This window comes from Oppia nitens, unplaced genomic scaffold, assembly GCF_028296485.1.
Source record: "Oppia nitens isolate AA-2021 unplaced genomic scaffold, nextdenovo-longstitch-racon4-pilon3 scaffold3_pilon_pilon_pilon, whole genome shotgun sequence".
Lineage (NCBI taxonomy): Eukaryota > Metazoa > Arthropoda > Arachnida > Sarcoptiformes > Oppiidae > Oppia > Oppia nitens.
The window spans coordinates 4,647,747-4,671,005 of NW_026533221.1; the positions used below are offsets into that span (position 1 = coordinate 4,647,747).

General features: G+C 23.8%; 2 protein-coding genes across 2 annotated transcripts; both read right to left on the reverse strand.

The window, feature by feature from the left end:
• Nucleotides 1–7,571: 7,571 nt before the first annotated feature.
• Nucleotides 7,572–13,021, reverse strand: LOC128957884 (photoreceptor-specific nuclear receptor-like). The gene is made up of 12 exons (XM_054303698.1): nucleotides 12,964–13,021; nucleotides 10,889–11,435; nucleotides 10,668–10,755; nucleotides 10,517–10,532; nucleotides 10,394–10,426; nucleotides 9,313–9,414; nucleotides 8,960–9,088; nucleotides 8,320–8,558; nucleotides 8,039–8,264; nucleotides 7,849–7,954; nucleotides 7,682–7,770; nucleotides 7,572–7,615 (listed from the first exon to the last, which is right to left on the reverse strand). Exons 1-12 carry the CDS (start codon nucleotides 13,019–13,021, stop codon nucleotides 7,572–7,574), a joined length of 1,677 nt encoding a protein of 558 aa, XP_054159673.1.
• A 3,922-nt stretch (nucleotides 13,022–16,943) lies between these two features.
• Nucleotides 16,944–23,253, reverse strand: LOC128958589 (uncharacterized). The gene is made up of 14 exons (XM_054304470.1): nucleotides 20,901–23,253; nucleotides 20,661–20,826; nucleotides 20,495–20,595; nucleotides 20,318–20,394; nucleotides 19,798–19,896; nucleotides 19,175–19,211; nucleotides 18,853–18,995; nucleotides 18,482–18,568; nucleotides 18,067–18,417; nucleotides 17,755–17,967; nucleotides 17,573–17,692; nucleotides 17,423–17,506; nucleotides 17,298–17,354; nucleotides 16,944–17,230 (listed from the first exon to the last, which is right to left on the reverse strand). Exons 1-14 carry the CDS (start codon nucleotides 22,939–22,941, stop codon nucleotides 17,159–17,161), a joined length of 3,648 nt encoding a protein of 1,215 aa, XP_054160445.1. The 5' UTR covers nucleotides 22,942–23,253; the 3' UTR covers nucleotides 16,944–17,158.
• Nucleotides 23,254–23,259: the final 6 nt, after the last annotated feature.

A 23,259-nucleotide genomic window follows, 5' to 3' on the forward strand; every position in this document is an offset into this window, starting at 1 on the left:
TGACTTTAATACTATATAAAAAAAAGTTTAGTTTAATGTTGTTAAAAAGCAAAGTTTTAAACATTTGATTTTGTAAACTTATATTTTTATTGTTATTTTCTAATTTGTTTAATTATACTTTATTTTTTAAAAAATAATTTGTATTTAATTAATTAATACCTTTAGTATTAAGTTTTGGTTATTGATACACAAATAAAACTTTTTTGCTGTCTAGTCATATACTTTTCATTTGAAAACATCAATTACATTAAAAAAATCTTATTTAGATAAACATTTTTATCACGAAATGTATAATTTATATATTTGTAATTATTTTCAATATCAAATATAAATGAAAAATACAAATTATGTAGCTCAATAGTCTATTTACTACGAGTTTTAGTAATTTTACATTGAAAAGTTTAAAAAACAAGTTTTTTGAAATTAATTTTTAGCAGAATTAATAATAAAATTATTATTATTCTGTATACTATTTAAATAGATTATAAAATGCTAATTTTGCAATATATTATATAAGTATAAACATATAAAAAACTAAACAAAAAATTAATATTTTAATAAATAGTTTTTTCTTATAAAAATTTTTAATACTATTTAATAGTATTAGTCTATAAAAAGTATCAATTTCTAAAATAAATTTGAATTATCGATTATTGGATTTTGTATATAAAAGATTTTACTTGAGTTTTATGCAATTTTATTATATTTTATTGATTTTTGACTATTTTGGATATTAATATTTTTGACTAATATGACAAGCGTTACTGAATTAATGTATTGTTATAAAAAAATTAAAATAATCTATAAATAGTATATTATTTAAGGGTTATTTAAGTTTTGTTTAATTTTTATTTGTTTTAGTCCCAAACCGGGAATTTTAGTTAACTACACTCTAATGGGGAACATCTATAGTAGACTTATATAACGGAATCAGAACTTTATGTACCAATAGATAATCCAATATTTATTATTATTATTTGCATATTAATTATTAGACATTTTTAAAAATATTGGTGATTTTTAGTATAGTTTTATATTAATTTATGAAAATTTAAAAAAGTATATAACTAATATAAAGTTTAAATAAGCTATAAAGTATTATCAGAATAAGCCAATATATACTGTGTAGCTTATATATAAATATCTAATTTGTATATTTAATTGTTGTCTAAATAGTTAATGTACACCCACACTCACTTAACCAATTTTTCAGTAACAAACTTTCAAAGTTTATTAAAAATACCTGTACTTTTATATATTGTTCAATATTTATACTTATTTTTGCAAATGTTAAAAAATCAACGTATGATTTTTAAATAAAAAGTCAATGTTTTATAACATTTAGGGTTAGTTATATACTATCGCAAAATTATTGCTATAATTATAATTATATAATAATAAAATACTTTATTATAAATATAATTTTAAGTACTTTTGCTAATATAAATGTATTGATATACTGTTTCTCATGGGATGTAAACACGTGAACTATTTCCGTAACTATTGTTCACTGGAGTTAATGATTGCACTCTTTGATGGCTATTACTGAACTGATCTTTCTATATGACTATTTGAGTCCAATTTATAGCTTAAAATAATTTACAAAATAATCAATTTATTAATTAATAAAATTTTAGAATTAGAGCTATAATTTGCTAAAATAAATACTAATTATAAATAATATTATTAAAGATAATTGATAACAATTTATAAATGATAATAAAGTAAAAGTAACATGGTGAACTTAGATGTCAATAAAGTGTGTTATAACAGAGATATAATAATAATAATAATTTTTGCTTAAGAGCTGGAAGTATATATAAACTATGAATAAAGTAAATAAATAAAATTGTCATAAATAATAAATATTTTATTCAATGATATCATTTTTATACTTTAATATTTTAAATAAAACTATACTAAAAAACACCAATATTTTTTTAAAATGTTTAAAATTGACACAATAGTATACATTACCATTTAAGTACTGTAATTACACTTTCAAAAACAATTGATAAAATAAACAGTAAATATTTAGCAATTATAAATTAAATAATAAAATATTGAAAATTTTTATACTATTAAGTATTTATATAAAGTTCTCAATATTTAATTAAAACATAATTAATTATTTGATTAATAATATGCAAATATTTAATTTATTTTTATCAATTGTTTATGAAAATGTGATTAACTAACAAATAAATATAAAAATACGTCAATTCTGTTTAATAATTTTTAAGTTAACTTAATGTTTACACTATTCTAAGTACAGGTATATACCGACAAAAATGTTTGCGCAAAACTTAGTTACATATATAGAGTTAAAACGATGACAAACAATGAAAATATAATATCAAAAGTACTAAAATTGATAAATATATTGCTTTTGAAAATATTTCTAAGTATTGAATAACATGGGATAAAAAGTTTATTTTAATTGCTATTTATTGAATATATCGTATAAGTGTCATTCAAAAAGTAAAATAAACAAACAATTCATGTATTTATAGTATAGAGATTTAAAGAAGTTATATTTTTAAAAAAATTATTTTTTTATTTGAAGTTGACGATTGAATTGGTTTTATTACTTTATTATATTTAATTTAATTTATTTAATTAGTTTCCGTTTATCTTATGTGATATTTGTAGAAATTAGTTTTTATAATAATTAGATTATATTAGTTTTTACTAAAGAATTTGACATTATTGTTGTATTAAAAATAGATTTTAGTTTAAATTTATTTTTATAGAAAAAAATAATTTTTTAATTAAATTTTTTAAAAATGCTATAATAAAATATTCATAATAAGTTTTTCTATTATTTAGATTTAAGTTTTCAATGTATCAATACTTTTAATTTAAAATTTATTAATATATTTAGCCATTTTAAATTAAATGACTTTTAATACACAATTAAACAATTAATGAATCATTAAAACAGATACGAACTGTAAATCAATGAAATTAAGGAAATATCTTAAAATCATTTCCTCATTAGACTACCAACTGATGATTTATTTTGAATATCTAGTAAACCATATTTTAAATATAAAAATTGCTAAATGGCAAAGTCATAGACAATTTTATAATGAATATATTTAGCATAAATATGCCAAAAAAATGGTCATTTTTTATTTAATTGTATTATTGACCAGATATTTGCACCCGACTTATTTTAAGGGGTGCAATTATTTGGTTAACATTAAAATTAAATAAAAATAATCAAATACAAAATTATACTGTAGTGTCTATGACTTTGTCATTAATCATTTAAATTATTTAAAATATGGTTTACTAGATATTCAAATAAATCACTATTTGTGAGTCTAATGCGACAATCATATTAAGATAGCCTGAAATTAAAGATGTCAATAAATTTTAATAAATTATAGAATATATATATTTTTAAATCTAGAAGTTTTATAAAATGAATTAGAAATTTTTATTTGTTTATTGAAAATATTGGATTTTAGAGTTTCCTGTTTTATCTTTTTATTTTTTTAATTATTTACTTTATATTTACCCCTCAGGTGTTTAAACCTCAACCCTCCCAATAAATGATGCAATCAGTAATCTTATATATATATATATATATTTAACTTATTGTATATTTATGAATAGTATATATTTGTTTATAAGCTTAAGTATAATAAATTAACTTAAAAATTTACATTCTATGTTAGTTAATATGTTATATTTTAAAATGTAATATAGTATTATAATATATTAAAATTTTGTAATAAGTGTATTTATTTTTAAAAATCCAATTTATTATTTTTTGTATTATAACTTATAAGATTAAAAAATAGATATTTTATATAATGCTAAAACGTCAACATTTGATAAATGATGAGCTGTACTAAAATTAAGAAATATTTTTATATATTAAATGTAAATATATATTTAGCTGAAATATTAGGCAACAGTTTTATTAAACAATAGTTTAACGTGTTTTTTGTTTATATTTAGAAATATTAATACTAAATAGTAAGCTTGTTTTGTTACGCATATTAATAAAAAACAATTTGCTTTAATTTAATAATCTAATATAAATATAAAATAAAATAGAATTAATGTATTGAATATATACATTATTATTTAGTTGTATTTTTTACTGATAAATTTTAAAAACTCAATTTAAACAAACAAACATAATATTAAGTAATAATAAATAAATTCAAAAGTAGAAATAATATCAAATATAATTAAATATAATTAAATAACTATGTTTAGTTAAAATATATTTTAACTTATAATAGAGAGATATATATAGAGAAGCTTAAATATATACAGTTTAGTATAGTTATAACTACAAAGTAACTTTGTATTGTTTTGGTGATACTGGAAGCGCTTAAGTGATGTATAGACCATCACAATGTAATTATATCTAAGATTGTTTTTTTACTTTTCAATATTTTTTAGAAAATTAAATTAGAAAATTTGTATTATTTTAATTTACTATTATTTCATTATTCAATTTCTAATTATACAATAATGTCATTTAATTGCCTTCATTTATACTATTATTTAATTTAAATGACAAATATTATAAATGTCTTATTTTAATAAAATTTTATATTCATTTTTATTTACTAATATAAATTAAGAATTTTATTTTTATTAATTTTATCTTTTTTCTAAAGTTTTTTTTTCTAAATATAGTTAAATATTTGTCATATAATATTTAAACATTTAAATATATCATTTAACTAAAATTAAAATTGCATTAAATTGCTATAAATTCTTTAGAGAATAATATAAATATTTTGAATTCTTTTAGGTTTTATGAGTTTAAAGACTATTTCAACTATATTTAGTTACACTTTTCTAAAGTTTAAAATAAAATCAATGATATTTCTATTTTAGTTAATTATAATAACACAAACTATATTTAAACATTATTTAATAATTTATTTTAATATTTATAATCAAATTTTAATAAAATTAAATAACAGTGTATTAAATAAAACATTAGTAAACAATATACATGTTTAATTTAATATAAACTATATTTAAAAATACATTATTTAATATTTTTAAATAATAAAAATGCTAAAAATATCAATACTCACCAAAAAGCAATAAATTGTTGCTCGAAATGTTTTATCCATTTGATTAAATTTAAAATCAATTGTATGATTTGACTTAATATTTCATATTTCATTTATAATTAATTCAATTGAACTATAATAACTCATTTATTTATTTATTGAAATCTGTTAAAACTTCAATTATGTTAACAAAATTAAAGCTTATATTAATGAATAAAGTAACAAAAAAAGTTGTGTTAATGATATAATATACTGTTAATGTTAAAGCAGTTGAAAGCTGTCTATAGTTATATTGGGACTGATCTTATCAAATGCCTTATGTCTGACACCAATACTATTATCTAATGGTAACAACAACTTCACATGTGCTGAGTCTCTCAGTCTCGCAATATCTTTGGTATGACTCCCACAGCAAAAGGTTGAAAAAAGGGAAAAAAGACGAAGAGATGACATGAAATTCATTGAGGAATTGCTTTCTCATATCATTTGATATATTTTGATTGCATTAGTCATTAGCATAAGTGTTAGCATTTGCAATGACTTAATAATGACTGATCAAATCAATTACTTTGTGTTAAACTTTGCAAACAAAATCATTATTTAATTGACATATTGACATAACATTTTAATTTAAATAAATTTTTATATAATGTTGTTATACTTTTATTAGAATTTTTAGAATTCATAAAAAATGAATAAAAATATTCAATTTTATACAATAATAATATTTACTTAAACATTAAAGAAAGTAGATTGTTTAAGTTAGATTATGTAATTATTATATATATATATATTTTTATTATAATAAAATCTAATAGAAGTACATTTTGTTACAGTTATCTATTGTATTGATTGTAATAATGAAAAAATGATATATTGTTAGTATTATTATTATGAGAGATCATATCTAGTTTATACAGGATATATAATCATATTTTTATAAACAAATGTTTTGTTACATAAGTGGATATAATTTGATAATATATATAGATTTGTTAATTTTTCTGTTTGATTATATAAATATATATTATCTGAAATTTATTTTTTTATATAAATTTCTTATAGAAAAAATATTTCTTATTTTAATTATATGTTATCTCTTTTTATTTATATATAATGATTCCTATATAAGATCTAATTCAGCGCTTAATTACACTTTATTTTCAGTGAGTGAACACATAGTGTAGACGTCATTATCTTTTATAACATTATGATATACAGTGTCTGACGTAATAAAACAAAGTCACGAGTTTTGCAAATAATATTAAACTCATATTTTGTATTGTTTTAATTTTTTCTTTATTAATAAATATCAATCATGTATTCAATAAAATAAAATTATTTTGAATATTATTTTTGAAATGAGATTAAAATTGTGTGAAAATGATTTGTATGATAAACTGTAAGCATTGTATAGTTACTTAAAAAACACTTCACTGCAATACAATGTAATTGCAGTGATTTCATAGAAATTACAATTAGTTTTATGTAATAATATTAATAGTTCTCTATTACTATTAATATTCAAATGGGACACAGAATCCAATTGATTTAATCAAATTAAATAAGTTATCAAATTATAACTATTTACCCAATTGATGTTAAATTAAATTTGAATTATTTAAAAATGGATTATAAATATTAGTTTGTCAAATAGTACAAATATGAATGATAGCAAAATATAATTTAGTTTATAATTTCAAGTATTGATTGATTGCTTTAAGCTTTTACTTGATTTAATGAATAGTGAGAAAAATATTGGTTTATTTTTAGCTTTAGGTCAATAATGTTAATAATGATCGCTAAATGTTTTTTCTGACACTTACACTTTTGGCCACAACGTTGACATCAAATATATTTAACTCATTATATTATAATATACACAACTGTTGATAAACTGGTAGGTGTTTAACATTTATTTGATGCTAAAATAATGCAAATATATACACTCAAGAAATTTATCATTGGATATTTCATATATGTGTAAGTATGTTATAATTTAATAATTTTGTATATTTTCCTAAAAATTATTAACTATATATTTATTTTTTGATAACAATATTTAGATATTTTTATCATTACTAAATAAAAAATATAATTAATTAGACAAATTTATTACAATTTACAGATTTTTTAAATAAAACTATTAAATAAGTTAATATAATAATTTGTTATAGTTTATATAAATAAATTAACATAATTATTTTACTGAATTTAGTTACAACAATTATTTATCAAGTTTAATAACTTGTCAAAATTTTATAATTAATTTTTGTATATCGTTCTAAATGTAATTTGATTTTTATAAAAAAAATTTTTAAAAAGTTTTAAAAATCTTGTTTTTGTTATGATTACTATATTTAGAAGCATTTAGTATATAATTTAAATATATTTTTAAAAAATTATTTGTGGTTTTATAAACTTGAAATTACAGAATGGCTTACAATGAAAATTACAACTAAATTAAGTATTAAATTATATTGTAATATATTATCATTTGAAAGACTTGAAAAATGATCAACACTTAAACATATCACATAACAACTTCTCCATAGGAGTGCCTAAAAATAACAACAAAATTGATGATAATTTAGACCAAATTATAAGATAAAACAAAATAGCATTACTTCCTATAGTCCTTTGGAAATAAATGTCTGCTATTCTATCGGCAGAAATGATTCGCAACGACAACAATGATAACAATAATTTCCCGAATCTATTAGATTTTAATCATAATTAATTGCATTATTAATACTGAAATTTAAATATATAAGATATAATAAAAGATGAATACCTGGTAGGGTTGGTTGGGTGATGTGTTTTGATGTGTTGTAATAGCATGATCTGACCCTGGTCCTGCATGTGCTCAATACGCGATACATCTTTTAGACCTCTGGCCTCTAAATTTAAAAAATAATATATAAAGTAATTATTTGAAAATTACTAATTAGTATAATATATAAATAATTGATAAAATACGAGACCTGGTTTAAAAAGAGCCAATGCCTTCAAACAGGCGAATTCAGCCGCATCTACAGCAGTTCCTCGGTATCTATTCAATGAATCGTTTAATACTCTGATATCAGAGGAATGATTGGCGCCATCGGGAATGTTGGCCACAGAAAACAAGGGATTCTTATCTAAAGGTAAACACCATTGAATGGCACTCAACAAAAATATCTCAGCCCACGACTCCTCCAATAAAATAATCTTAAATCAAGAAAAATTAGTTATAGTAAAATGATTTAAATAATTCAATGTTTACCTGATCTCTAAATGTTAAATTGGCAAAAGAGGGCAGATTTTTGGCCCATTTGACGGCCATAAATAATAGTCGCGCCGATGTCTCGTAAATGGATTCTGAATGGCACTGAACCATAGCATTGAATGCCTGGTCAGCACCCGATGTGTAGCTCAAAGCCGATAGTGAACCGACGGGATTGAGGTTCACATAATAATTGCCACTATTGTTGTAATCAAAATGTGAATTGACCCGGGCTCTTTCTAGTTAATACATTTTACATTATTATTTCATTACTATTATTAAATATATAAAATCTTTATTAATACTATTTTACTAAATATGACACAAATTTTAAAATAAACGATATTTTACGTTAGTTTAAAAATATTTTTGTTATTTAAATTATAAAATATTTTTACTTTATTGCTTCAAAAAGTTAATCATTTATTTATGAATCAACTCTTATAKATATAAGGCATAGACTGACGATATGTTTCATAATATAATATAACTCTATATTTATGTGTTATTCGACTGTTAAATATTTATATATTCACATTAATTAAAGATTAAATTGAAATTAAATAAAAATTATTAAAAATAAAATTAGTTTTAATATTTTAATTAATTAATTTTACTTTATTTAAAATAAATTCAATACCTTTATTATTGTCGTCTATGTTATCATCATTTTTATTTATAGTATTTCTTACATCAGATGCTAACTTATTTTGTGCGGTAAATCCAATATTATGACACCGATTGTTGGGAAGAGACCGAACTCCCATTCCTTATTAAAAAATAAAACAATTCTTAAATTTAAATTAAAATTAAATTAATTGACTTTTTTAGTTAGTTTAGTTTATTTCTAATAGCTTATTGAAGTGATTTTTACTGTTTAAAATAAAATAAATAAATTATATATAATCGTTAAATTGCAAAATACAATATATAATTTTTATTTTTTATATAATTTATTATTTAGTTATAAATAAGATACAAGTGCTGACATACCGGTGCCGGAGGCGAAAACAGCGGCCACAGTGGCTGCCACTCCATCTCTTAACAAACGTTCGCTTTCACTATCGTTGAGCAGACTCTCAGGTCTTATAGTAGCTTAACATTGATTTATCAGTTCATTAATTATATTAACTTTTTTAAGTTATAAATTATAGCTAAAGTTTATATATAATGAATGTATATTAAAAATTTAATTACTTATTTTATTTTATTAAATTAAAATATTTATTATTAGTTATTTTAACTAAATAAGGTTACTGTTTAAATAATAAAACATTAATTAATAATTTAGTTAAATTAAAATATTAACCATTAATTTACTATTTTAACTTAAAAAACATTTTCTATAATTAAAATTTTATTTTCATTAAATTATAATTTAGTTTAGTTATAGTAAAATAATTCATAAACTAAAGAAAAATTGTAGCAATTTAAAAAAAAAAAAAGATTTTTTGCAATAATGATAACTAACTAATCAATTAATATATTATTCATACAGTAATACTCACTCACTTTTACTTTATATTAAATTTATAATATTAAAATTAAGTAATGTATACATTTTGTATTAGTATTCACAATTTGTTTCGAAATATTAACTAATAATTTAATGATTTCTTTGTAAAATTCAAACTATTACTAAAAGTATAAATGTCTCAAATTATTGATTTTACTATCAATCAGTATTTTTATGCGAGATTCAAATGTGAGATAATTGTATTTTCTATCTATGACTCTATGAAAGATTTTTTATGATATAATATATCAATTTTATCTCTATAATTGGTAAAATTGACATTATCATTAATAAAAGATAATTAATATTAAGTTAATCATTTAAAAATTTTACTATTAGTACTAATTCAGTAGTATATTAAAATATTTATAAATATAATTCAATTTAAACAAATCATTTTTATCAACATATTTACTCTTATTTAAAGAGTTTGCAATAAAAATTAAATATTTATTATTACTAAATATATAATACTGTAATTTATATTTATATAACACTAATTTGTAAGCTTAATAAAAATATTATAAAACGTGTTTGAAATAATTAATTAATTAATACCTGTATTACGGGGTTGTCGTTCATTTTGAACAGCTATTTGTGTAAAATAATAATTTTAAAAAATATATTAATAAGCAATTGATTGTTTAAATTGCAAGATTTAATTTAATTTAAAATTCTCACCGTCTTTATTCATACCCTTAATTGTAAGCATTGTATAAAAATTTTTAAATAAAAATATTTTGTTGAAATGTTTATTTGTCATATACAGTATATACATATAATATAATACAGATTACAGGTATATGTATATATTAAAATTAATAAGACATACCATTGTTAAGCATTTTTTAAGTCTACACGATTGACACTGATTTCTATGCTGTTTGTCTATAACACAGCCACCAGTGCCCGCTTGACATCTATTTTAGTAAATAAATTTGAATATATTTTTAATTATATACAGTATATATATATATATATGATATTTAAATTATTGAAAATCTTATAAATAATTTTATGAATAATATATTATATTTTATTAATAACAACAACCTATAGATAAGTTTTCTGCGAACACTTCTCTTGAAGAAACCACTGCAACCATTGCAGGCGAGTATACCATAATGTTTGCCACTGGATGTGTCACCACAAACAACACACATGAGTCCAGGAGATGGTCTTTTAATAGAGTTTTTTATAATTTGATTGTTTTGAATCAAATTATTTGAATTTGATTGGTTTGAAATCGATGAACAATGGTTTGGTGTGATTTGTGAAGTATATGAAACCGATTCGTGGGAAGAATTAGTTACCGATAGATTTAGTGGTCGGCCTTGAGTTATGGTGTTTGTTATAATTGGTTTAAATAGGTTTGGGCTCAGAAATAGAGGAGAATTGGCCAGTGATGGGAAAGGTGCTGATGAACAACCATTTAATGTAAAAGAGATATTCGTATCAAAAATATTTTGTCGTTTGATAGGCAGTCCATCGATACGATTGAGTAAATCAGTTTGAGATGGACTTTGAGGAGAAATTGCTTTTTCCGGCTTAAAGTCAGGTCTAGATTCTGAATCGCTGCCATCACTACACGATTGAGAGTCTAAATCATAAGTATTATATAAGAAATTGTCACAAATATTGTATAAATTCATTGATACTAACTATAGATTCGTTCAGTCAGTTAGTGTATGTGTTATATAGTGTTTTGTGTCTAATGTATAGCAATTTAAGTAATCCATTGATGCGAGTCATCTCTCCATAGATATAATACTATGAACTAAGCATTGAATCGTTAGACTGAATGTGTTTTATCATAATAGCAAAGATGTGTGTCTTTTATGGGCTATAACTATATAACTATAACCCAACAGACAAATTGAAAGAGGATTAGATAGCAGTCATTCCGACTTTATATCAAATCTAATACATGCCTTCTTTATGCCTGATATGTCTGTGCCATAGTTATAGCTATATATATACCAACTATTATAGTATGCATATATACATATATATATATATATATATATATATATCTTTTATATTGATTGTGCGATTTGTGAGATTGTGACACAGCTAGTGATGCTACCGATGCTGTGATGGACTCTTTTAAGCCGATTACACCAAAACGCATCACTTTAATTGATTTCTATAGACTAACATTTAGACCTATAATACACAGCATTATTATAACTACCAGTTCTCTACTCTACTCTATCAAATGAAATGCAAAAATCTATTCAAACATTAGTGGTTTGCGATCCAACAAACCCCAGAAACTCGACAATCAAATGATGCAAACAATAAATGAATTGCTACTATTGGCACCTGATATTGATATTGATATATCAATGATAATCACCGATTATCTAATGTTTGAATTAAGCCGTGATGTGAATAAATATCATAAAAGCATTTAAACCCAAAACTAATCTAAAAGTCGGATTTAAGCTTAAAAATTATCGTAATTGAGTCACATTTGCAAACACTGATTATATTGTTTTGTATAAAATACTCTACATTACGCTTATTAAAAGTTTTTAATGTAATGTTTTTATTAAAAGTTGAAATTATCAAAATGTTTTATTTATAATAGTTTAAGCAAATAGTCTTTTAGATAACAATTGTGTATAATTTAAATTGATTTATAAAGATTAGATTTAAATAACTAATATTTTTAAGTGTATTATTTTATTTACAATTAGATCACTAGTAACAAATTTAGTTATATATTTTTAAAGATTTATATTTTATTAAGTTAATGAAAATTTTTATTAGTAAATTACTAATAAAAATATATACATTGAATAACTACTGTAAAAATTAAAAGTTAATATAATAAATTATTTTATGCAAATTTATTTAATAAGTTAATTAAATCATTTGTTATATATTTATTTTAAAAATTTATTTAATATAAATATATATTCTCAATATAATTTCACTATTTTTAACATCTATAAAATAAAAAATACATTTTAACTTGATTGTATAAATAACTAACAGTTAAATATTTAAATATAAAAACTAGCTAAAATAATTTTATAACTTACACATACATATATATTTTAATTAAAATACATTATAGTTTAATGTAAATAAAAAATAAGTTAAAATATTTAAATAATTACCGCTTTGTTTGTCTTCAAAAGATTCATTTTTGTGAATTTTTCTGCCATTAGTTTCCATATTAAAGGTCACAACAAATATATTTAAATACAATTGTAAAATGAATGCAATGTTATCTAAAGTTATATCAAATCAGATATAAAGTCAGTTATGGTCCTAATCTTAGGCCTGGAGTGGGAATGTTGTGATTGTGTATCACATGAATGGTATAATGCAATGAATGCCACTCCTTATGGACCGCCTTTGAGAGCTTTAGTTTAGTATTTTTGGTGACATGACTTTGGATGACTCCGTCTTCTCGAGTCAATCGATAAATTCATCCAATAGTGACTATAATTTGGAGAAACACAGCCAACATCACTACCGGAGCACTACTGTAAGCAAAAGCCTATATTTATACTTATTTTTCTTAATATTTTTATTTTTATTCAAATATAAAGTTGAATCACAAAAATCAAATATAGAGTCAAAATAAGTTGTTGTGCTTACCATTCATTACAATTGACTTCATTTCAATGCTTTTCAATAATCTATTCATTCACTTATTTAAGCACAAAATCAATTGATTTCAATATACTATATAATAACTTGTTTGCATATTTTTTTATCTTATATCTCAAAAATAGACTTTATATTAGTTTACTAAAAAATAAATTTTTATGTATATAAATTAAAATTAAATCTATTTTAAGATTAAAAAAATAAAGTTTAAATGTTTAAAACAATTTTTTAATAACTTGTTACATTAATTATATACTGTATAGTATACATTTGATATGAGAAAATTAATATATAATCAAAATGCGCATATTTTTTAAATATTAATATAAACAATTTTTGATAATTTAAATGACAATAATATTTTCAACATTGAAACAAAATAACAATAAGATTAGTGATACAAATATGAACTAACTGTGAATACATGCTGTGAGATATCATTGGATATGATTTGTTGAATATAATACACAGTAAGACTTGTATTTTGAAATTTTCTGAATTTGACACTTAAATCGACATTCGCTCTCATAGCTGATGCTTCTCTCTCTCTCTCTCTCTCTCTCTCTCTCTCTCTCTCTTTCTCTCTCTCTCTGCTCCGTATGTGTTGTCTGTGTCACTGATGTTGCCATTTGTATGTAAAGTATATGATAATACAATAATAGACAAGTGTTGGTGTAGTTGTGTATCAGTCATACATGTAGTACTGTATAAATTTGGGGATAAAATGAGTGTTGCATTTGTATAGCATTTGGGTTCAGGTCTGGTATTGTGCTATATATGACTATACTTTATGACTAGTAATCGGGCCTTAAATCCAAAAGGATTTTTGCTGCAAAACAACACCTGAGTCTCAAACTGGTGTCAAAACGCAAGCTATGATCATATGAGACAAACATACTATCAAAGAGTCATCACTGAAATTACATGAAATGACTTGAAATGGATGAGAGTCTGACAGAGAGTCACATTTGCATTGAAAACGTCTATAAAGGCATAAACTGTCGTTCAATGCATTAAAGTATTACAGGGATTGCCTTCTTATGCCTTCATTGAATGCAATATCTCTATACTATATATGCAAAGAGTCGTGCATTAAATACAAATGCTTTCAATCAAAATGTTTTAAATCTAAACTTTTGGCCGATTATTATAAATTCAATTGATTTCATTTGGAGAGAAGTTTTATGACTAAATAGAGACCATTTGATAGCAAAATAGGAAACATTAAAACAGAGCTTTAAATGAATTGCTGGCCATAGAGTCAAGTATGTTATGGATTGGTATTGGCTTTAGGCTCAGGGATTGTCAGTGGGATGAAGTGCTTCCAACTGATAGGTCTTCTCTTTAATCATCGTCAGCGTCATAGTTGAGTGTCAAAAGAGACCAATTTGTCTCTCAAGGCATGACTTGGTTGACAATATGTGACATACATTCACAGCAAATACAAACTCATAAATAATGGTCACATCCGTAGCAACCAAAGCATCTAAAGAAACAAAAAGTGAATACTTTTGCAGCTTTTCTTCAAAATCAATGTATGAGTTATGTGTTATGTATTGTGTTATATACTATATATTAAAATGACAATTGAGTTGAAGTCACTGTTTTGTGTTATGCTTTCAATCAATTAAAGGTATTCAAAGGCAATGGCAAACACAACATAAACTTTTATTATATATAACTCTCGTCACTCTCTAATCAATTGAATTAAACGAAAACGTGATTATCTGATCACTTGATAATAACACTACACTATAGTCAACGCATTCAACACTCATTTAACAACTCTAACACCAAAAGCACGATTCACTTCATCCTAATCGTAGGTCTTTCCCTATATTTCCTTCTCTCACTCCTCTCTCTCTCTCTCTCTCTCTCTCTCTCTCTCTCTCTCTCTCACACACACACACATATATATATATATATATATAAATTTACACATACCCTTCTCATAAACGCATTGACACAAAACATCAAATCAAATCGTAACTTAAATAACTTAACAAAACTAAATGCATTTCAAATCAAACGTAAATATATTGTTATAATTGATTGATTGAGTGATTCAGTCCTCCTATTGTATATATATATATAAACTGTTTTATGTCAACAATTCAATGCAATTTGACATCAATTCAATTGTTTCTTAACTGAATCGCCCAAATGAGACCCTAAAAGCATTGTTCACAATATTGTTAACTCTGTTATCATTTTTGCTCATTAAAACATTATTTATAATTTAATTGTTTTCTTACTTTATTGCAAATATAATTTATTAAATTAAATTAATCAGAACCTCTCTAAGTCTTGATTTAAAATAAATAATAAATATTGATATTTACTAATTTATTTTAATTTAAAATAATACTCAAAATCACAAATATTTAAAATCAATTTTCAATTTGGCATTTAATAAATAATTATATGAATTAAATATCGGATTAGAGATTAATGATATTAATGCCACATCGATAAAAATGACCAGTGTTATTTTAAACAAATTTTTAGAAAAATCAATTTACACATCTTTACACTTATCTTTCAAATTGTTTTATTGTTTCATCTTTTTATTATATAATTAACAATTTGAATTTATTATCAAATATTAATATATACTTTGTATTAATATTTAATAATACAATAATATATAATAATAAGAAATTATCAACAAAAATCAAATTTATTAGTTTATATTTTATTCAATTTATTGACTAAATATAAAAATTACAAGAAATAATATATTTTAAAAATGAATATAACGTTAATAAATAAACATTTATATATATATATATATATTTGATTAGATTTAGGGTTACTTTATATACTTATACCAAAGCACTGACAAATGAGACAATAAAATTGCACATTAAATGTAATTATTATTATTAATGGAATTAGGGATTTGAGTTATTTGGTATTTAACACATACATGTATGGTATTTAATATTATTAACTCATATAAATTAGTGTTCAAATTGTTAGATAAATAAAAAAATTGGCAATTATTTAAATGTGTAGTTTGACCATCTATTGACAATTGATGTTACAATATTAATGCTATAGTACTGTAGTACCAATTGCTTCAAATTAACTGCTCCTCCCTATTGACAATCACATCATAATTACATTGGAGGCCAACATCCTGGGTTACGACTCGTATGTCTTATAAACTAAACCAATTGCTTAAGTATACATTTATATTTAAACATATATTTATTTAATATAAAATTTAAGTAATATTTAGTGAGAAATTTATTAAGATCTTTGGTTTGCAAACAACACTTAAATAATCACATTTTATGCCATATTTTAAAAAAATCAAATGACATGTTGACTAAAATTTTATGATAAAAATGTTCATATATTCTATCAAATATCAAATACATTCATCAATGGCTTTGAATTAATTTCAATTACAAATCTAATTCACAATTAGTGATGTTTAAAAAAAAATCATCTATAAATTAACTGAATACACGATGAATACAATTATCAATTATTAGTTTGTATTTAATGATGAATATAATAAAAGCCATTAAAAGAAACAATTGTCTACACAATGCACTCAATTATGCAGATATATACCATATAAAGGCACAACTGTTTAGGTCTTAATGTATATCAAGATTAATGCGAAATAAGTCATATGAAGATAAACAACGAAACCAATCGTTGATATCAAAACTAAAATCAAAATCACATATAAGTAGGCATTTCCTGTCCTGTTAATAGTCTAAACATTGAAGTTGGCATAGTTTTCATAAGTATCTGTAAAATCATTTTATAATCACATAATTAATATTAAAAATTACTAATATATAACTACAATATCTACCTCTCCCACAGAAGTGGCTAATAAATTAACGATACGATCGTGAGGAACTGCTACAACCTGTCACAACATTTAGCAAAATTATAAAATGGTTGTATAAAACAATATATTAATTATACAAATCTTACACTTTGTCCATTGATTTCAATGATTCTGTGTCCGACTCTAACACCTCCTCTTTCAGCAATACCTCCCCGTAATAAACTGCAAATCTATAAAAATAAAATAACATTAAAAAATTATGCTTTACTTTTTAAAAATGTTAAAAATAAACTAACCACTCCATTTTGAACACTGAATCCCAATTGATACTTAGTGTCCGGCCGTTTAATCTTAACCTCAACCACTGGAGGACAGGGAACTACTGTAAACTTGACTACAGTTTGGTTTTTTGTATTCTTTAAAAAATAATTTTTTTAAAAAACAAAGTTTTTAAAGAAATAAATATTTAAAAAATTACTTTAATATAATTTTGACATGTCGATAGAGGAAGGCCTACTAGACTAACTCCATTAATTGCTATAATTTGGTCACCGATGTTAAGTTGGCCGCAACGAGCACTTGGTCCGTGTTGTGCCATATTAGCAATGACTACTGTAGGCAACATTGAACCCCATCCAGACTCTACAATAACCATTCCCAATATTTCACCCTTTTGTTTGGGAACAATAACCTAAATAATAATAATAATAATAATATAATAACTAACTTTACCTAAATTATTGTATATTTAGTAATAATTTTAAATGTGTTTAATTTAATTAATAAATACTTCTTTTTGTTTTTCCTTTTTGGCAAACATTTCTAATTCATTGCCAAATATCTGCTGTGAATTAAGAACTTCTTGATAATCCATTTCTTTAACAAAACTGCTGTCTTCAATGCCATTAGCTTTGAGGAACTCCATATATGCCACTTGAAATGCCTGTCCAATAGATTGTGCAATAAATTGGGCCTCTTCTGACTCAAATATATGACATATCATTTTGGGTATTCTTTTAATTCCCGATTCATTCGACTCGTCCATTGGATTCAATATTCTTCGTCTAGCCATCAAAACTAATAGGTCACCGATGTCTGCAATGTATGATATAGTGCGTAACGAGTGATCCATCATTATTTCCTTTTTAATAACGAACAATAAAATTTTAATATAAATATTAATTTATAAAATATTAATAAATCACCTTAAGATCAGTATTGAGAACCATTATCTTTTCAGTAGAGATAAATAGGTCGACATCAGTGCTCGGTTGAGTTTCGCCATCCGGTGCCTTAAATTAGTCAATACATTAGAAATCATTTAATAAAAATATTATTCATAAATAATACATTAATTGAAATAATAATTGAAAAGCAAATGAAAAACTTACCAAAGTCTTTATGGTTAGCATTTAAAGATAAGAAAATAAGTAGTGATAGAAAATTTTGTTATCAGATAATTAACAAAATAAATAGATATTATCAATATTATCACTAAATATTAATGCAAGTTATAATACTGTAGTTTATAAAATTATTAACTAAAGATAAAAATAAATATTAGTAATAGGTATACCTTTATCCTAGAAACGGCTTCCTCAGCCTGCATCATACGAGTGGCTTTAGTTGGCTGTCCCTCACATACTAATTGAGTTGATCCCAAATATCGGGCACGAAATAGGACGCCTTCAATCAAGACTGTCGGGTCATAATTAAAGGCTATAATTTCAATATATATATTAAACAATTAGAAATCTTCGCAAAATTTTTTTTGAAAAAATATATAGTTTACTCACGTATTATAATATCATCATAGAATATATGATAGTTTTGAAAATTAAGATAAATTTGTTTAATAACTATATATTATAAATGTATTAATAAATATTGATTCATACCTTCACGTGTGGCATTTGATCTTTTATTTGGATTGCTCTGTAAATAAGTAATATATACATATAAAGTAAAGTATATAATTTAATATCAATTTTTCATAACATAAATATAAAGTATATTAAAATTATTAGTATAAAAAATTATTATGTTATATTATATAAAATTAAATAAGCATATGATCTATGAAAAACAATGTTATATATATATATAGTATATACAATGTGTAAGCATTATAAATATATAATTAAATCAATTATGAAAAGCATTGTTAAAAATATAGTATCATTATATACAATACAGTAAATTATATCAAATAATATATCATATTAGCAAACTTGCAAACAGACATCATAACACATTTAGTCATTATTTAATACTGTATTATATTTTATATACAATATATTGTTATACAAGTGTTTATATCAAATGGTAAAATGTAAAAAATAAGTAAAAAACATTATATCAGCAAATAATACAATTATAGTTCAATTTAGTTAATATTTAGTTGTTTTGATCGTCAAATAAATAGTGATTAGTCGTGAATAATAAAGCACTGAAAAGCATTGCGTGATTTCAAATGAATGAAATTATTAGTGATAATCATATAATTGTATAATCAATATACCTGTTCATCACAACAGTTCTCAATTCTAATGTAGTCATTGTTTCGGGGATTTAACTTAAACAGTGATGACATAGAAGTGAATCTAAAGTTAAGTCGTTCCTGAAATCAGGCATTAATTCAAATGTATTTTCAGTTAACAAAAATTCACTTTCTTTTCGTTTAATAATCAAATCCAATATATTAAACGTTTATAACATCTCAATCGATAGGAATTAACACAAAAGCAATAAATTATAAAAACATATCTTATATACAGTAATACAAACACACAAATAGAGTCATAAATTAACTGTAAATAAAATATTTTAATAAATATACGATTACTTTGTATCAATTTTAAGCATTGCATTGTATTAAACATCTGCGCAAAAGTTAATTAAATGCAATTTTCCAGAGCTTTTCAAACCATTTCAAACGCTTTATCCATAATTTTTATCACAATAATTATAATCATTTATATAATTCAATGTTTAAAAATATATTATAATCTAAAAAAGGAAAATGTGTTTAAATGGCTTACTTTATGGTCAAAGAAGCCGCGGTCATCACACCGTTGGGCGCCTAATAATCGGTCAGTTTCTTGATCCGTATCACAGTCTTTATTATAATAATACAGTATATTAAGTATTTATAATTTTATAATTAATTTAATAATTAGTATGAAATAAATAAATAAATGAATTTATTAAATGGTAACCTTCGTCGTGATGGTGATGTCGCGAAACATTTTGTTGTTCACAATTAGTTGAGTCATCGGTATTGGCATTGACTGACTTATTGACATTTGTCTCATTAGTTCTACATTTAATTAATTGTATTAATTATAATTTGATTAAAATTAATTAGATGTCCTATTCATATACCTGGGCACCCAAATTGAATCATATGATTCATTTTGTTGGCAACCGTTGCCATCATTTATATTATTACAATCTTTATTATGATCACTACTAATCTGCTTATCTCTTACTTCATCGATATTTGATTTATTTTCGTGACAATAATTTTGTGTATCATTTGTATCATTTCCTAATATTTAAATCAATGAACTTAAAATCTGTTTACTGTATTTAATAAAAAGATTAATAGATTGTAAAACTTACGGTAATTATCGTAATGATTATGAGTTGTGACACTTTTATTGTGCGAGTGATGACTATTATAAGCAATTTGGTGCTCTTGAATGCCATCATTTCGCTTAAGTTTAGCATTAAGTTTAGCGACTAATTCCCTCTCCAGTCGTTCACACATTTGTTTCTTTGAATTGGAAATATGTGTCGGAGACTCATTATCGTCATCCAACTCATTATCACTGGATGGCACACCACTGGAGAGACCATCTTCGAGTACAGGCATTACTAATTTGTTTGAAAGTAAACTGCCTTCTAATGAAAGTTCACTTTCTATTTCATTGCTGTCACAATCAGTAATATCAGGTGAAAGAGTAAAATTTCTATTCATTTCTTTAGATTTATGTTCTACTTCTGGTTCAGTGTCGACACCGGTTCCAACTGATATCCGATCAGATGAAACCATTTCATTAAGTATATGTTGTCTGACTCGTTCATGTAATAAAATTAACTCATTTTCATGAGCTATCAATTGGTTTGAATCATTATTAAGGCTTTTTGAAGGACTGACGGCTACTGATGTGTCGTCTTCCGAATCGGCAGAGGATTGTGTGGCTAAACGTTTGCCGACATATAAGTTGCCGACTTTGTCTACTTTGTTATCCATTCGATACAATTTATAATCCAAGTCTGAAAATGGATACATTTTAGTATCAGAAGATTCGACGAGCACTTCATTTCTATCAGATTCACTAACAGCTGCACTTTGGATGCCAGATGACTGTGACTTTGAACCGTTGGATGCATTGGTACAGCTATTAGTTGGCGAGTCTTCGTATTGCGTGGGAATACTAAGTATTGATTTTACCAATTCATCACATGATATGTCGACTAATCCTTTGTTGGATTCATTACTAGAATTGGCTAAACCTACCGAAAGCTCATCATTATTAATAACTCTTTGAGGATAACCGGGTGGTTTAGGTCCATATCTTCTGGGAGATCCTTCATATTGAGCAATTGGAACATTTCCGATCACTCGAGCGATCTCTTTATTTTCATCATCGATTGATATACGGTCTCCAAAAGAAATGCTGTCTTTACTGCAATCACTTTCATTACAATTGTTTTCGACAACTTCTTCTTCAATCTCCAATTCATTGCATTTTACTATAGGATCACAATTGACATCTATTTCTTTGACACTGTTATCAGAGTTTTTGCTATTAGTCTCTATCGGTTTAACCGATAAATGAATATCTTTTTTATCTAAATCTTCGATGTCATCATAAATAATCTCTGACTCTGTATTTGAAATCACGTCTTCATAGACTACAATACCTGAAGTAAGTGTGTGTTTGTGTTCAATACCTTTACTTAAGTCAGTCAATAGATCACTGATTGGTGATTGAAGTAATTGATTAATTGATGAGTTAGTGGTCATTGAGTTAATGGTTGAATTAGATTCAACTGATATGTCGTTATTGACAACAGTTTGTGTCGTATTATTCCTCTTAGATTTTGTCGCATTAGAAACAGCTTTGTCTTCATTATGAATGTTATGATGAGATAAATGTTTTCTTTTACTAAATTTATTCTTCGATGCGCTGAATATCTCTCTTCCGCCGGCGATCTCAATGCGACTCTCTCTTAGAGTAACGTCATTACCATTATTAGACTGTCTGTCGCTATCAATATCTTCATTGCTACCAATGGATGGTTTGCTACAAAAGTTATAATTCATTGGTTTGTATTCTTCTTCAGGAGATAACAATAGTTGATCCAATTTGAAGCCAATGTTTGTCAAATTGCTTTTGATGTAATTGTCTGTTTGCTGAACGCAATCCCTGTCACGAGCTTTATCTTTGTTGTCATTCATGGTATTATCATTGATAACATCCAAATCAATCAAAATATGTTTATCTCTTAGACTATAGTTTTTGTTGATATCATTAAACTCATTGGTTGTCTTATTCTTGGGCCGACATTTTGGGAAGAGTTTGTCAATCAACTCGTCATTAATGATATCTTCATCGGTGGTATTTATATTGAATTTATTGAATTCATTCGCCATAATATCACAACATCTGTCACACCGATGTCTATATACATCACAACCAATTGGTGGACCAACCAGTCAGTCATCAATCACATTATCACATCAATTAAGACATCAATTTGTCATTTCAACCATTTGTGGTACAATTCATTCATACCATATCTTCCTCTTCATGCACTCAATGGTCACTATATCTTATAAATTACAGTCAAATACAAATCACTCATCAATTGTTGTGACATTTGATAAACCATTTCAATAAACAAATCACTCGATGTTTACAAAAACAACTCATAATATCATAACATTAATACAGTTATAGACATTGTATTC

Bases quoted from the DNA above. Each gene is read 5' to 3' on its own strand.
- LOC128957884 (XM_054303698.1), bottom strand. From the start codon at position 13,021: ATGGAAACTAATGGCAGAAAAATTCACAAAAATGAATCTTTTGAAGAC. The intron at 8,559-8,959 runs GTATTGAATTTA...TGTATTAACTAG, and splicing joins CATAGACGACAATAATAAAG to AAAGAGCCCGGGTCAATTCA. The intron at 7,771-7,848 runs GTATTCATCTTT...AAAATCTAATAG, and splicing joins CACCCAACCAACCCTACCAG to ATTCGGGAAATTATTGTTAT.
- LOC128958589 (XM_054304470.1), bottom strand. From the start codon at position 22,941: ATGGCGAATGAATTCAATAAATTCAATATAAATACCACCGATGAAGAT. The intron at 18,418-18,481 runs GTGATTTATTAA...GTTATTAAAAAG, and splicing joins TTCTCAATACTGATCTTAAG to GAAATAATGATGGATCACTC. The intron at 17,693-17,754 runs GTAATTTTTTAA...TATTTTTTAAAG, and splicing joins CATGTCAAAATTATATTAAA to AATACAAAAAACCAAACTGT.